Here is a 14980-nt window from a genome sequence, read left to right as displayed (position 1 = left end):
TCTCCAAGGCTCAAGGTTGACTCAGCCTTCCATCCTTTCTAAGGTAGGTAAATTGAGGACCCAGTTTGTGGGGGCAATAAGCTGACTTTGTATAAATATACAAAAGGATGAAGGCTATTGCTTAGCGCATTGTAAGCCGCCCTAAATCTCCGGAGAAGGGCGGCATATAAATCAAATTAAAAAGAAAAAGAAAAAGTCACAATCATCAATCATCAGTCATAACGAATAGTAAATAATAGTCCGCTATATTCAGGTATTTTCCTTTATCCTTTTATTTCTGCAGGATAAATATTATGATTATTCGGTGTCCCCTTTCTGACTGTGTTTCTATGGCACATCGAGGGAGTTCGGCTGAGTTGGTGTCGAATCAATTTGACAAATGGGAAACCTTTAGAGAAGCTTGATCAAACCGATCGAGCGATCCTGACATACTTGAATAAGGTAATTCTGGGGTTTTTTTCGAATCCTGAAAAGGTAACTCTATCAATGGCTAGAATAATAAGGCATGGAAATGAAGTCTGAAATATGAAATTAATGTAATGATAAAATATAAGAAGTATTCTTTTTTTTTTCTTTTTCCTTTTTTTTTCATGGGAGTCAAACTTTTATTAAATTGTTAAATGAGAATAAACATATAGGGATATATAAAATGGTCAAATAAGAGGAAATTAAATAATTTGTAAATTGTGGATACGGGATTAAGCACAACATTTTTTAACCGATCGACACACTTTCTGAGATTGTAATGGATGATGGTTGTTTTATGTTTTGTTATGTTTAAAAATAAAAAAAAATATGCAAAAAGAAAAAGGCAGAGAGTTTACAGTAAGGAGAGAGTGGCTCTTCTATTGCAGGAGGGAAAAATCACAGCAATGACTTGATTGCACTAATTTAGATAAAGAGTTCTTCATACTTTAAGTTACGTTGTCCTATTACCTGCTTGTGAAAATACGTCTCTTTTGTACTGTATGGTACGATGTTTAGTTTAAAATGTTTATATTTTATTATTAAATAAAATGAACTTAAAAATGTTACGTTCAAAAAAAAAGAAAAAGAAAGTAACTCAAATGTGGCTCGATACAGGTGGTTCTTACGACCACAACGGAGCCCAAGATTTACACAGCTAAGCAATTATTTCACGTTAATAAAATGTCAACCCTCAGCCAAAGTCTACATCCTCAAGAATAGCTTGTCAGATTGAAAAAATGGGATTTATTTTTTTAAAGCAAGGCAGTTGGTGAGTTTTATCCCGTTTTAATGAGTTTTTTTTTTTTTTGCCAGAGTTGTTAAATGAGTCATGCAGTTGTTAAACGAATCTGGCTTCCTCTATTGCAGTGTTTCTCAACCTTGGTAGCTTGAAGCTGGGTGGACTTCAACTCCCAGAATCCCCCAGCCAACGCTGCTCACCCCGGCCAGCTGATTTTTGGGCCTTCCGGGCCCACCGGAAGTCGGGAAACGAGTCGTTTCCGGCCTCCAGAGGGCCTCCGGGGAGGTGGGGAAGGCTATTTTTGCCCTCCCCAGATTCCTAGAAAACCTCTAGAGCCTGGGGAGGGCGAAAAACGGGCCTACTGGGCCCACCGGTAACCTTTTTGCCATCGGTGGGCCCAGTAGGCCCATTTTTCGCCGTCCCAGGCTCTAGAGTCTTTCGAGGAGCCTGGGGAGGGTGAAAACAGGTCTTGGGTCTCTTGCTTGAGTAGGGGGTTGGACTGGTGGACCTCCAAGGTCCCTTCCAGCTCTATTCTGATCGATTGATTGGCCAATATGCAGGTGCTAGAGTTCCATCCCCCATCATTCCCAGTCAGAAAGATGTTGGGCTGCACACAGCAGTTTTGGGGGTCTCCATTCAGCACAAAGAGTAATACAGGTAGTCCCTGACTTACAACCGTTTGTTTAGTGACCAAAGTTACAACGGCACTGAAAAAAGTGCCTCGCAGCCATTCCTCACACTTATGACTACCACACCGTCTCTATGGTCATGGGAACAAAATTCAGGTTTTGGCAACCAGCATGTATAGTGTTCCCAGGATCCCGGGACCTGCCACTTGTAATCTTCCCAGCCGACTTCCGGCAAGCAAAGAACAGGTAGTCCTCAATTTACAACCGCAACGGAGCCGAACATTTCCGCGGCTAAGGGAGATATTTGTTAAGTGAGTTTTGCCCCATTTGACGTCCTTTCTTGCCATTGTTGTTAAGCGAATCACTGCGGTTGATAAGTTAGCGACCCGGTTATTAAGTGAATCTGGCTTCTCGCTTGTCAAAGGGCCTCAAAAGGGGATCACATGACCCCAGGACACTGCGACTGTCATAAATAGGAGTCAGTTGCCAAGCCTTTGATCACGTGACCATGGGGGATCCTGTAGTGATCATAAGTGTGTAAAACGGTCCTAAGTATGAGCCTTGGTGGCGCAGCAGACTAAAGCGCTGTTAAGTAGCACCAGCTGCCTGCAATTACTGCGAGTTCAAATCTCACCAGGCTCAAGGTTGACTCAGCCTTCCATCCTTCCGAGGTAGGTAAAATGAGGACCCGGATTGTAGGGGCAATAAGCTGATTTTGTATAAAAAAAGAACACCGCTTGGGGGGGCCTCCGAAAGCCCTACTAAGCAGGTATATACAAAAGTATGAAGGCTATTGCTTAACGCCTTGTAAGCCGCCCTGAGTCTCCGGAGAACGGCGGCATATAAATCGAACCAATATATAAATAAATAAATAAGTAAACTTTTTTCAATGGCGTTGTAACTTCAAATGGTCACTAAATGAGCTGTTGTAAGTCGAGAACTGTACCCCAATCCATGAACTCCCCAGAAGATACAGTAGTGAATTTTAGGGTTCGCCTGCGTTGATCACACTTCAAACAATGAATTTTCTTCTTTTTCTCCTCCGTATAGACCGAGCTCCTTCCTCTGGTCTTTCGCTTCCCACGCTCTACGGCTGCTTTTGCTGGTTGCTTTCGAATCCTTCGCTCCATCCTCTCTGCCTAAAACCCTCCCGAGCCTGTCACCATGGTTGGATTCAAGCCCTCCGATATCCCTCCAACGGCAACAGTGAAGTTTTTGGGAGCCGGGACGGCGGCCTGCATCGCCGACCTGATCACCTTCCCCCTGGACACGGCTAAAGTCCGGTTGCAGGTGAGTTACCTGATGATGTCTTGTGCTGTTTGGCTCTACCAAAGAATGGAGTGGAGTGGAGGAGGAGAGAGGAAAAAGAAGGAGAACAGAACAGAACAGAACAGAAGAGAACCAGAACCAGAACCAGAACCAGAACCAGAAACGAACAGAACAGGAACAGGAACAGGAACAGAAACAGAAACAGAAACAGAAACAGAAACAGAAACAGAAACAGGAACAGGAACAGAAACAGAAACAGAAACAGAAACAGAAACAGAAACAGAAACAGAAACAGAAACAGAAACAGAAACAGAAACAGAAACAGAAACAGAAACAGAAACAGAAACAGAAACAGAAACAGAAACAGAAACAGAAACAGAAACAGAAACAGAAACAGAATTCTTTATTGTACACTTATGATGAACGCACACGAGCTCTCAGTGTAATCCAGGGGTCGGCAACCTTAAGCACTCAAAGAGCCACAAATGTCCTAACCGGAAGCCCCCCGTTCAATTCTGGAACCGACCGGAAGCCCCATCATAGAGTTTCCTCCTAGCACGGCATCCTTTTTCCTCTCCGTGTCCTAACCGAAAACTCTATCAATTGTGGAGCCGACTGGCGACAGGGAGCCGCAGCAAAAGGATGAAAGAGCCACATGCGGCTCCAGAGCCACGGTTGCCGACCCCTGTAGGTCATACAAGTGATAAATCATGATCACAATCATAAAATACATTAATCATAAACCAGAGGATACTATAGCACTCAGAGATAGGATACCAAATAAGCAACCAACATAAATCATACCAGGATACTAAATAAAACAATATCGATCATAAGATACACGCAACAAAGTTAGAGTCCTAAGAAGCTAATGAAATAGGTAATAAGAGAGAGAGATGAGAAGGATAATAATAGTAATATAGCCCTACTACGAAGTTTGACAGTGTTGTGGGAATTACTGTATTTTTCGGAGTATAAAACACACCGGACTATAAGATGCACCTATCCTTTTTTTGGTGAGGAAAAGAAGAAAAAGAAATCTCCCTCTGCCTCTGAGCAATTTTGCCTCCTTGCAGCAAACAGCCAACAGCCTGCTTTACTTTCAGTTTCGTTTTCAGCATAGCTTGATTACCACAAGGGGAAAAAAAAATCTGCTCCCAGCAATTTACCTCCTTGCAGCAAGCAGCAGAGCCCTGTGCAAAACAGCTGAGAGCAAAACAGCTGAGAGTCGGGAGGCCGATCCAATCAACTTGTGCTAATTAGGCTGTGCTGAAGCTGAAAGGAGCTGTTTCTTCTTGCTGTTTGCTTGAAAGGAGGTAACTGCTGCGAGGCAGAGGCCAAAGGATGGGGGCCAGTGAGTGGGCGGGGCTACATTTGCTGTATAAGATGCACCTAAATTTTCACCCCCTTTTAAGGGGGAAAAAGGTGTGTCTTATACTCCAAAAAATACGGTAGTTGTTTAGCAGAGTGATGGCATTTGCTACAAGCCAGGATTAACTCTCAACTTCAGGGGTCAACTAGGTTTGGTCTTCTCCAACCTGGACCTTTAAGAGGGGAGGTGCTGTCCAAAACATCTTCAGGAGGCATCAGGTTGCAGAAAACTGATGCCGGCTGGGAAATTCTTGGATCAGGTAATGTCATGGTTTCTTGTGAATAGCTAAAGTTGGTAACTTTATTGTTTGCCATACATACAGGTAGTCCTAGACTTAAGACCACAACCGAATCCAACATTTCTGTGGCTAAGCGAGACAGTTGTTAAGTGAGTTTAACAAGTGAGTTAAACTCAAGTTTAAGCGAGTTTAGTCCCAATTTTATGACCTTTCTTGCCATGGTTGTTAAGTGAAACGCTGCAGTTGTTAAGTTAGTGACACGTTTGTTAAGTGAATCTGGCTTCCCCCACTGGCTGGTTAGAAGGTCGCAAAAAGGGATCATGGGATCCCGGGACTCTGCGTCCGTCATAAATATGAGTCACTTGTCGAACGTTTGAATTTTGATCATGCCACCATGGGGATGCTATAACAGACGTTAAGTGTGAAAAAGGGTCAGAAGTCACGTTTTTCGGTGCCGTCGTAACGTTGAACGGTCACTAAACAAATTGTAAGTTAGCTCGAGGCCTACCTGTAGTTCCTTGTGAATATCAAAAGTCAGTAACTTTACTCTTTGCCGTACATATTACAAGAATTTGCACGGACTGCTTGTTTTCCTTTGAAAACAACCAGATAAGCCTTCGTGGATCTTGGGGGGAGCTTAAGCTTGTGGCTATGCAAGGATTCCAAGCTAGACCCTCACTTGACTCCTCCTCCTCTGGTTGAGAAGGGCTGCTGGTTGGACACGCCTGCCTGCAAGGGATGGAGACATCTAGCTCAAAATCTCAGTCATGGATTGATCTCAATCATCATTGCTCAGTCATGGCAGCTGCGGGTCGTAATTCCTGTTTTCGGGGCCCTTCGTCCTTCAGATGTTATGGGTGCTCCATCAATGGAGGTTTTCAAGGAGAGATTGGAGAACTATTTGCCTAAATTGTTTGTGGGGTCTCCTGCTTGAGTAGGGGCTGGACTAGAAGACCTCCAAGGTCCCTTCCAACCTCATTGTTCTACCTTTCCCCCATTTCTTCCTATTCAGATCCAAGGAGAGAAGAAGCTCCATGTCACCCCCAAAATGGCACAGTACAGGGGCGTCTTTGGCACCATGGCCACGATGGTGAAGAACGAGGGCCCCAAAAGTCTCTACAACGGGTTGGTAGCCGGTCTTCAGCGTCAGATGAGCTTCGCTTCAGTCCGGATCGGGCTGTACGACTCGGTGAAACATTTCTACACCAAAGGCTCAGAACGTAAGTTGGCATCGGGGACACGGCGGGGGTGCCAAGAAGACTGCTGGGCAGGCACCGGTGGGGCAGATTTCCCTCCCCAGCCGAGTTTGGGAATGCAAGTCGTTCTTTTTTATTATTATTATTTTATTGAAAAGTTTTATAAGAAATACAAACAATTTTCTCCCCCCCACCCTTTCCCCCTCCCCACATAATAGAAAGTGTACATTTTCTTATACATAATAAATCCTACTTATACATGTTTCCCTTAAAGAAAGCATTAAAATAAGACATTTTAATTACATTCGGAGTTGCTCTTCTTCTCTTTCTTCCCTCATTCCACAACAAACCTTCTTCTCCTCCGTTCTTTCCCTTCCCTCCCTCCTCTTCTCTCCTACTTTCTCCTTCCTCCTCTCCTACCTCATCCTACTTCCTTTTCCTTTCCCCCACTTCTCTCTTCTTTTCCCCCTTCTCACCTTCACTCCTACTCCTGTCCCCTTCCCTTCTTCCTCTCCTTTCTTCCATTCCTCTCCCTCCCTCTCCTCTTCCTAGCCTCTCCTCCTCTCTCCTTTCTAACTTCTTTGCTGTGATATATTAGTCGTTCTTGACTTACAACTACAATTGAACACAAAAATTAGGTTGATAAGCAAAGACAGCGGTTAAGTGAGTTTGGTCCCGTTTTTATTTATTTATTTATTTATTGGTCCGATTTATATGCCGCCCTTCTCCGGAGACTCAGGGTGGCTTACAATGCGTTAAGCAATAGCCTTCATACTTTTGTATATACCTGCTTAGTAGGGTTTTCGGGCCCCCCTAAGCGGTGTTCTTTTTTATACAAAGTCAGCTTATTGCCCCCACAAACCGGGTCCTCATTTTACCTACCTCGGAAGGATGGGAGGCTGAGTCAACCTTGAGCCTGGCGAGATTCGAACTCACAGTAATTGCAGCTAAGTGCTACTTAACAGCACTTTAGTCCGCTGCGCCACCAAGGCTCTTGGTGTTTTACGACCCTTTTTTTTTTTTTAAATTTGATTTATATGCCGCCCTTCTCCGAAGACTCAGGGCAGCTTACAATGCGCTAAGCAATAGCCTTCATACTTTTGTATATTTATACAAAGTCAGCTTATTGCCCCCACAATCTGGGTCCTCAATTTACCTACCTTAGAAAGGATGGAAGGCTGAGTCAACCTTGAGCCTGGTGAGATTCGATCTTACTTTAATTGCAGACAGCTGGTGTTAAATTACAGTGCTTCTGTCTGTTGAGCTATCCAGGCGTCTTTTGCCACTGTTGTTAAGTGAATCACTGAACGTTAAGTGAATCGGGCGTCCCTCTTGACTCTGCTTGTCGGAAGGTCGCGAAAGGGAATCGCGTGACCCCGGGATGCTGCAACAGTCATAAATACGAGTCAGTCTGAATTTTACTCACGTAACTGTGGGGATGCTGTGACGGTCATAAGTGTGAGAAAAGGTCATAAGTCTCTTTTTTTCCCAGTGCCACTATCACTTCAAATGGCCAGTAAGTGAACTGTTGTAAGTTGAGGACTTCCTGTAGTAAAATTTGGCCAGGGTATTATTCCGTTGTCAGTCTTCCTTGCCAGAACAATGGGTTCATTTCTGGAAGGAGGTTTAACGGTGCCGACGGTGAACTGCTCTCTCTCTCTCTTCCTGACTTTGGCAGATGCCAGTGTGGGCAGCCGGCTCCTTGCGGGTTGCACCACGGGGGCGATGGCAGTCATGGTGGCCCAGCCCACGGACGTGGTCAAAGTCCGATTCCAGGCCCAGATCCGGACAGATGCTGGCCGGCGCTACCAAGGCACTTTGCATGCTTACAAGACCATTGCCAAGGAAGAAGGAGTCCGAGGCCTATGGAAAGGTAGGTAAGGGGCAATTTTTCCTCTGGAAGTCCATTCCTCCTCCCGCCCCATTCCAAGGGTCTTCATCCCCAATTGTATTGCTAAAAGTCTGTAGAGATTCTCCATCATCCAAGTCACGGTTGTCCCAAAAGTTTTTATTTTTTTTTTCCAGGAGGCAACTGAACTTTCTGTTTTGTTTTTTTTTTGAAGATGTTTCACTTCTCATCCAAGAAGCTTCCTCAGCTCTGACCGGATGGTGAAGAAGGGAAGGATTTCTACTCCTTGCAGATAAAGCTGGTCATTTGCATCCTTTTAGAGGGTCGTTGAGGCCACTTGGAGGTTTGTCTGTTTTCCTCGGGGTCACCTGAGCGGTGCAAATGGGGTGTGAAGTCTTCTTGGAAGTGCTGAAAGGATTGTGTTGTAGAGTTGTGCTTTCTGCAGGATCTTTCGGACGTCCCAAGAAGCCTCCACATCCATTTGCACCACTCGGGTGACCCTGAGGACACAGAGAAACCTCCAAGTGGCCTCAACGACTCTCTAAAACAGTATTTCTCAACCTTGGTAGCTTGAAGATGGGTGGACTTCAACTCCCAGAATCCCCCAGCCAGCGTTGCTGGCTGGGGGATTCTGGGAGTTGAAGTCCACCCATCTTCAAGCTACCAAGGTTGAGAAACACTGCTCTAAAAGGATGCAAATGACCACCTGTCTGCAAGGAGTATCAATCCTTCCATTTCCCCTCCATCCAGTCAGAGCTGAAGAAGCTTCTTGGATGAGAAGCGAAAAGTCTTCAAAGGAAAATCAGAAAGTCCAGTTGCCTCCAGAAAAAAACATCTTTGTGTCAACCGTGATCTGAATGACGGAGAATCTCTACGGACCTTTAGCCCTCCGGTCATTGACCTGTTGTGGCCCGTCAGCGGCCTGTGCAGCTAGTAGCCGATTCCGACAGCAAGGAGGCTGGTGTGGTGCTGCGCCAGCAGCCTGTGCAGCTGGCGCTCGAGTCGGACAGTGAGGAGGCTGGAGAAGATGAGGTGCCAGAGGCGGGGATTCAGCCAGGGCCTTCAGAAGCTCCCATAAGTGAAGAGGACGAAGAGGAGGAGCCTCTTCTCGATGCACGGGCGCGCAGAGCTGCCAAAAGGCAGGAGTGGCTCCTCAGGAGGAGGTCTCCTCGAGAGTAAGGCTTGGGGCTAATTGGCCACTCCCTTAGCCTATTTAAGGAGGAACACCACTTGCAGCAAGCTGTAGGGAACAACTTTAGTTCACTCTCCTTCGGGTCTTGATCTTAATTCTCTTATCAGCAAATTGCTTCTGGGCTTTCTGCCAATCATAGTAAGATTACGATTATTTATTCTTTGGATTCTTGTAGGCTGTTAAGAAAGTTAATTAACAGCCTTTGGAGTCCGTAGCTGGGGCAGAACGTGACCAAACACTCTGCACATGGCCTGTTGAATCTCTTCCCCTTTTTCACAATCTCTTTTTTTCCCCCCTCCCAAAAAAAATTAGGGACACTTCCCAACGTATCCCGAAACGCCATTGTGAATTGCGCCGAACTGGTGACCTACGACATCATCAAGGATACCCTGCTCAACTCCCGTCTCATGACAGGTGAGAAAGATAGACAGCAAAGCTGGCTGGGGGATTCTGGGGGTTGAAGTCCGCCAGGCTTAAAAGTTGCCGAGGTTGGAGACCCCTGCTTTGAACCCTCTTTGCGTCCCCTCCTGCAGACGACATCCCCTGCCACTTTCTCTCCGCCTTCGGAGCCGGCTTCTGCACCACCATCATCGCCTCTCCGGTTGACGTGGTGAAAACCAGGTACATGAACTCTCCTCCCGGCCAGTACAGGAACGCCGGGAGTTGCGCCCTCAGGATGCTCCGGGACGAAGGACCTCTGGCTTTCTACAAGGGGTGAGTTAGCCGTCTTCTCAAGGGAGTAGCTAGACTAGTTACAGGTAGTCCTCGATTTGCGATCACAATCTGTCTGTCTATGTATCTATCTTATCATTTCTATCTATCCATCATCTTTCTATCATCTATCATCCATCCATCCATCCATCAGCTATCATCTTTCTCTCTCTCTTTCTCTCATATATATCGATCTGTCTCTCTTATCATCTATCTCTTTATCTTTCTTTCATGTATCTCTATCATACGTCTCTCTATCATCTACCTATCCATCCATCATCTCTATCTATCCAACCATCATCTATTTATCTGTCTTTCTGTTTGTCTGTCTTTCTATCCATCCATCCATCCATCCATCAACTTTCTATCATCTATCATCCATCCATCCATCTGCTATCATCTCTTTCTCTCATATATATGTCTATCATCTTTCTCTCGTTCTATCATGTATTTCTGTCACACATCTCCCTCCCTCCATCTCTCTCTATCATGTCTCTATCAATCAACTATCTATCTATCTATCATCTACAGTGGTGGGTTTCAAAAAAATTTACTACCGGTTCTGTGGGCGTGGCATGGTGGGCGTGGCATGGCTTGGTGGGCATGGCTTGGTGGGCGTGGCATGGGAAGGATACTGTAAAATCTCCATTCCCTCCCCAATCCAGGGGAAGGTTACTGCAAAATCCCCATTTCTTCCCGATCAGCTGGGACTTGGGAGGCAGAGAATAGATGGGGACGGAGCCAGTCAGAATTTTTACTACCGGTTCTATGAACTACTCAAAATTTCCGCTACTGGTTCTCCAGAACTGGTCAGAACCTGCTGAAACCCACCTCTCATCATCTACCTACCTACCATCTATCCATCCATCATCTTATTTATCATCCATCCATCCATCCATCCATCCATCCCTTTCTTCTATCATCTGTCATTTATATCTAATTATCCATCCATCCACCTACCTATCATCTCTTATTTATCATCCATCTTTCTTCTGTCATCTTTCATTTATATCTAATCATCCATCCATCCATCCATCCATCCACCTACCTACCTACCTACCTACCTACCTACCTACCTACCTACCTACCTCTGTCTGTCTGTCTGTCTATCTATCTATCCTCTATATAGCAATAGCAATAACAATAGCACTTAGACATATACCGCTTCACAGGGCTTTCTCATAAAAATACTTTATGGGACTGGGTGGCTTACAAAAAATAAACAGAGGCCCAAATTTTATTGCTAAGTGAGATATCTGTTAAGTGAGTTTGCCCACATTTTACGACCTTTCTTGTCACAGCTGTTAAGTGAGGAACTGCAGTTGTTGTTAGTAACACGATTGTGAGGTGAATCTGGCTTCCCCATTGCCTTTGCCTGTCAGGAGGTCCCAAAAGGTGATTTACGTGACCTCAGGACATTGCAACCGTCATAAGTACATGCCAGTTGCCAAGTTTTTATTTTATTTATTTTTAAATTGTTTTTAAATTTTGTATTTGATGTTTTTTTTTACTTCTGGCTGTTCACCGCCCTGAGTCCTTCGGGAGAAGGGAGGTATTTAAATTTAAATATTAAATTAAATTGAATTAGAAATTTGATAAATAAATAAATAAAATAATTAAATTAAGTGTCCAAATTTTGGTCCTGTGGCCAACGGGAGATGCTACAACAGTTTATAAGTGTGAAAAATGATCTTAAGTCACTTTTTCAGTGCCATTGTAACCTTGAACAATCAGTAAAAGAGGGCAGTTATTTAATATAACTGAACAAGGGGGCAATTAATTTGCTGAATGTGGCAGGAGCCTCTCTATGCTGTTTTTAATATTGTTTCCCAGAAAATTGTTGAAATGGAAAAGAATCTGGCTGGCTGGGGGATTCTGGGAGTTGAAGTCCACCCATCTTAAAGCTGCTTTAAAATCACCCTACTGAGTTCCCTAAGCAAATTATTTTCCTTCTTTTTTTTCTCCCTCGTAGCTTTACACCTTCCTTCCTTCGGTTGGGATCCTGGAACGTGGTGATGTTTGTGACTTATGAACAGCTAAAACGTGCCCTGATGGCAGCCCGGGCATCATGGGGGACCCCATCCTGAGCCGACCGGCGAGGCAGAGTTTAAACTTTTGCTCCAATCCTATCCATTTCCTCCATTCTCCTGACCTGCGCAATTTCTAAAACTCTTGTGGATTTCCCCATTTTAAAATGTTTTATGCTTACACGTCTCGGTCTGGCTGTAGCTGCTGCTTCAGGATCTGCAAATATTCCTGCTGTCTTTTTTAAAAGTAATTTATCTTTGCTGGACCAATCATCAATTTTAACGCCTGCTAATGTTTGGAAGAGGATGCTTTTTAAACACGCTGCAGAATCGAAGATGCCCCCCCTGCTTATCTTACAGAATGTTACCTGAAGTCTTACTTCTGTCCTAACCAGTTTGCACACCCCTTAAAACACAAACGGGATGAATTTTGTTCCACTTGCACACTTGACTTCAAGCCGTCCCAAAAGGCTTAGCTTGGCCCCTTTAATTAAATTGAATCAGTTCCCTTTTCGGAATTGGGAAAGAATCCATTTTTCCAAAGCTTGCTAAGTCTCCCAGATGTCTTTAAAAAATGGCAACCGTCTCCAAATTGCTGGCATTTGGGGAGGGGGCCGCAGCCTAAAATGTGTTGCTGCTTGGCTTGTAAACCCCTTAACTCGCATTACAAAGCTGAATTCAGACCCCGAGAATTTGCCAAGAAGCTCGAATCCAGATTTTCCCACTTTTAGACTATTGTCTTCGACAGAGCTGATTGAAGGATGATCTGGCTTAACTGCACTTTTGTTCCACTGCAAATTTTTTTGGGGGAAAAGAAAAATGGCACTTTTTTCCATGGGCGAGCCTGCTGTGAAATTATTTGTGATGTTGCGTTGATTTTTTTTTAAAAAAGAAAAATATGCGCTACGAATGTCAAATCTTTTTTTTTAAAATAAAGCTCAAGCAAAGAACCCTGCTTTTGTTCTCTGTCTTAATGCTGAAGTCAATCTGGGTTTTGTGTGTGTGTCTTTCAGTGTCAGTGTGGCACAATTTAATTCCTTGTGACCGCTCATGTGGCATCTGTGGAGTAAGATAGTTTCACAGCCTTAGCTGAGTTTGCAAGATATGGCCGACTCAGCTGCTGCTACTTACGACCACAATTGAGTCCAGGATTTCTGTCGTTAAGCGAGACCTTTGTTAACTTGAGTTTTGCTCCGTTTTATAACTTTTCTTGCCAGAGTTGTTATTTATTTATTAATCAAATTTTAAGTGAATCGTTGCAATGGTTACGTTCGTAACACGGTTGTTAAGTGAATCTGCCTTTCCCCCTTGACTTGGCTTGTCAGGAAGTCACAAAAAGGGGATCAGAGGACCCTGGGATGCTACAACTGTCATAAGTACATGCCAGTTGCCATGTGCCTGGATTTTGATCATGTGACCGTGGGGGATGCTGCAACGGTCATAAGTGTGAAAACCGGTCAAAAGTCGCTTTTTCAGCGCTGTTTGTAACTCGGAGCAGCCGCTCAAAACAAATTAAGTCTGTAGTTGGAACACCTAGCAGCGTGATGGCGAACCTATGGCACGCGTGCTGCCATATTGGTGGGCACGCGAGCTCAGCTCTGGCGCACATGTGCCCGCCGGCCAGCTGATTTTTGGGCCCACCAGAAGTAGGGAAACAGACTGTTTCCTGCCTCCGGAGGGCCTCAGGGGGTGGGGGTGAGGAAGGCCCGTTTTTCTCTCTCCCCAGGCTCCAGAGCCTTTCTAGGAGGGACCAGAAGTTGGCAAACGGGCCATGACTCGCCTCCAGAGGGCCTCTGGGGTGTGTGTGTGTGTGTGTTGGGGAAGGCCATTTTTGCCCTCCCCAGACTCCTAGAAAGGCTCTGGAGCCTGGAGAGAGAGAGAGAAATGGGCCTACCAGGCCCACTGGGCCATTGCGTGCCAGGAGCGGGAGAGGGGGGGGTGTCACGCACGCATGCATGGGGGCGGGATACATAGAATTATGGGTGTGGGCATGTGCACACGCAACCCCCCCTCCGCTCCCCCCCATTCCCAGCACCCGGTGGCCAAAAGGTTAGCCATCACTGACCTAAGAGAGAGCGATTGGTAGGCTGCCTTACTGCCTGTATCGTAAAAATGGCATGAAGTTACTGGGAAGTGAGCTGGATAAAAAAGGAAAATTTGTCCTTTAATGGGAAGTTAGGTTGGTTTTTCTGAGGGGGAGAAGTACAGACACATTCACAAGTACTACATTCTTGGGAGTTTCACGGCCCCCTCAGTTAGAGGGTCTATAAAATTAAGACTTGTCTTGCTAGCACTGCAGGAAACGGAGGGTCTCTTCCACACGCCCTCTTTTGAGGTGGGCAAAATTCATTCACTTGGAATTGGAGCTTCTGATCAGCAAAGTCAGAATTAGAATACAGCCGGGAAGGGAATCTTAGAGGTCTTCTAGTCCAACCCCCTGCTTAGGCAGGAAACCCTACACCACTTCAGACAAATGGTTGTCCAACATCTTCTTAAAAACTTCCAGTGTTAGAGCATTCACAACTTCTGGAGGCAAGTAGTTCCACTGGCTAATTGTTCTCCGTGTCAGGGAATTCCTCCTTAGTTCTAAGTTGCTTCTCTCCTTGATTAGTTTCCATCCGTTGCTTCTTGTCCTGCCTTCAGGAGCTTTGGGAAAAAAGTCAACGGGGAAGCTAGATTCGCTCAACGACCATGTTACTGCAGCTCAACAACCGCAGAGCTTCACTTAACCACCGGGGCAAGAAAGGCCATCAAATGGGGCAAAGCTCACTTAACGACTGTCTCACTTAGCGACAGAAATTTGGGGGCTCCACTGTGGTCGTATGTTGAGGACCACTTGTGAACGCCAATGGCATGGATGTTCCCTGCCATTCCATAGTCAAGGAATCAGAAGTGGGATAAGAGCCGGAAGGGACCTTGGAGGTCTTCTAGTCCAGCCTGCCTCCTCAAGCAGGGGACTCTAGCCCATTCCAGACAAGGGGGTGTCCGGTCTTCTGGTGGCGAGCTGTTCCCCTGGTTAATAGTCCTCATTCTTAGGAAGTTTCTCCTTAATTCCAGGTTGCTTCTCTCCTTGATGAGTTTCCATCCGTTGCTTCTTCTCCTGCCTTCAGGGGCTTTGGAGGATAGGTTGTCTTTGCAGAAGCCCCTCAAATATCAGAATTCTGCTGTCATGTCCCCCCTAGTCCTTGTTTTCTCTAGACTAGCCAAACCCAAATCCTGCATCTGAACTCAATGTTTTCATTTATTTCCAAAAAACGGAGGTGGGGAAAGAGCGGCTGGGTTGACGTCCG

The 14980-nt window shown here is 45.4% G+C and overlaps 1 protein-coding gene across 1 annotated transcript; it reads left to right on the top strand.

The window, feature by feature from the left end:
* Nucleotides 1-414: 414 nt before the first annotated feature.
* Nucleotides 415-12554, top strand: UCP2 (uncoupling protein 2). Its single transcript, XM_070944108.1, has 7 exons — nucleotides 415-441; nucleotides 2887-3126; nucleotides 5728-5935; nucleotides 7590-7784; nucleotides 9265-9366; nucleotides 9486-9666; nucleotides 11636-12554. The coding sequence occupies exons 2-7, from the start codon at nucleotides 3001-3003 to the stop codon at nucleotides 11748-11750; spliced, it is 927 nt and encodes a 308-aa protein (XP_070800209.1). The 5' UTR covers nucleotides 415-441; nucleotides 2887-3000; the 3' UTR covers nucleotides 11751-12554.
* The last annotated feature ends 2426 nt before the right edge of the window (nucleotides 12555-14980 follow it).

The sequence above is a fragment of the Pituophis catenifer genome, unplaced genomic scaffold (assembly GCF_029215685.1).
Source record: "Pituophis catenifer annectens isolate HBS135680 unplaced genomic scaffold, rPitCat1.0.hap2 SCAF_4, whole genome shotgun sequence".
Taxonomy (NCBI): domain Eukaryota; kingdom Metazoa; phylum Chordata; class Lepidosauria; order Squamata; family Colubridae; genus Pituophis; species Pituophis catenifer.
The sequence above is the reverse complement of the archived record's forward strand: the minus strand, read 5'-3'. Positions and strand labels throughout refer to the sequence as shown.

Coding starts and splice junctions, on each gene's coding strand:
- UCP2 (XM_070944108.1), top strand. CDS start 3,001: ATGGTTGGATTCAAGCCCTCCGATATCCCTCCAACGGCAACAGTGAAG. Junction 3,127..5,727: donor CGGCTAAAGTCCGGTTGCAG/GTGAGTTACCTG, acceptor CTTCCTATTCAG/ATCCAAGGAGAGAAGAAGCT. Junction 9,667..11,635: donor CCTCTGGCTTTCTACAAGGG/GTGAGTTAGCCG, acceptor TCTCCCTCGTAG/CTTTACACCTTCCTTCCTTC.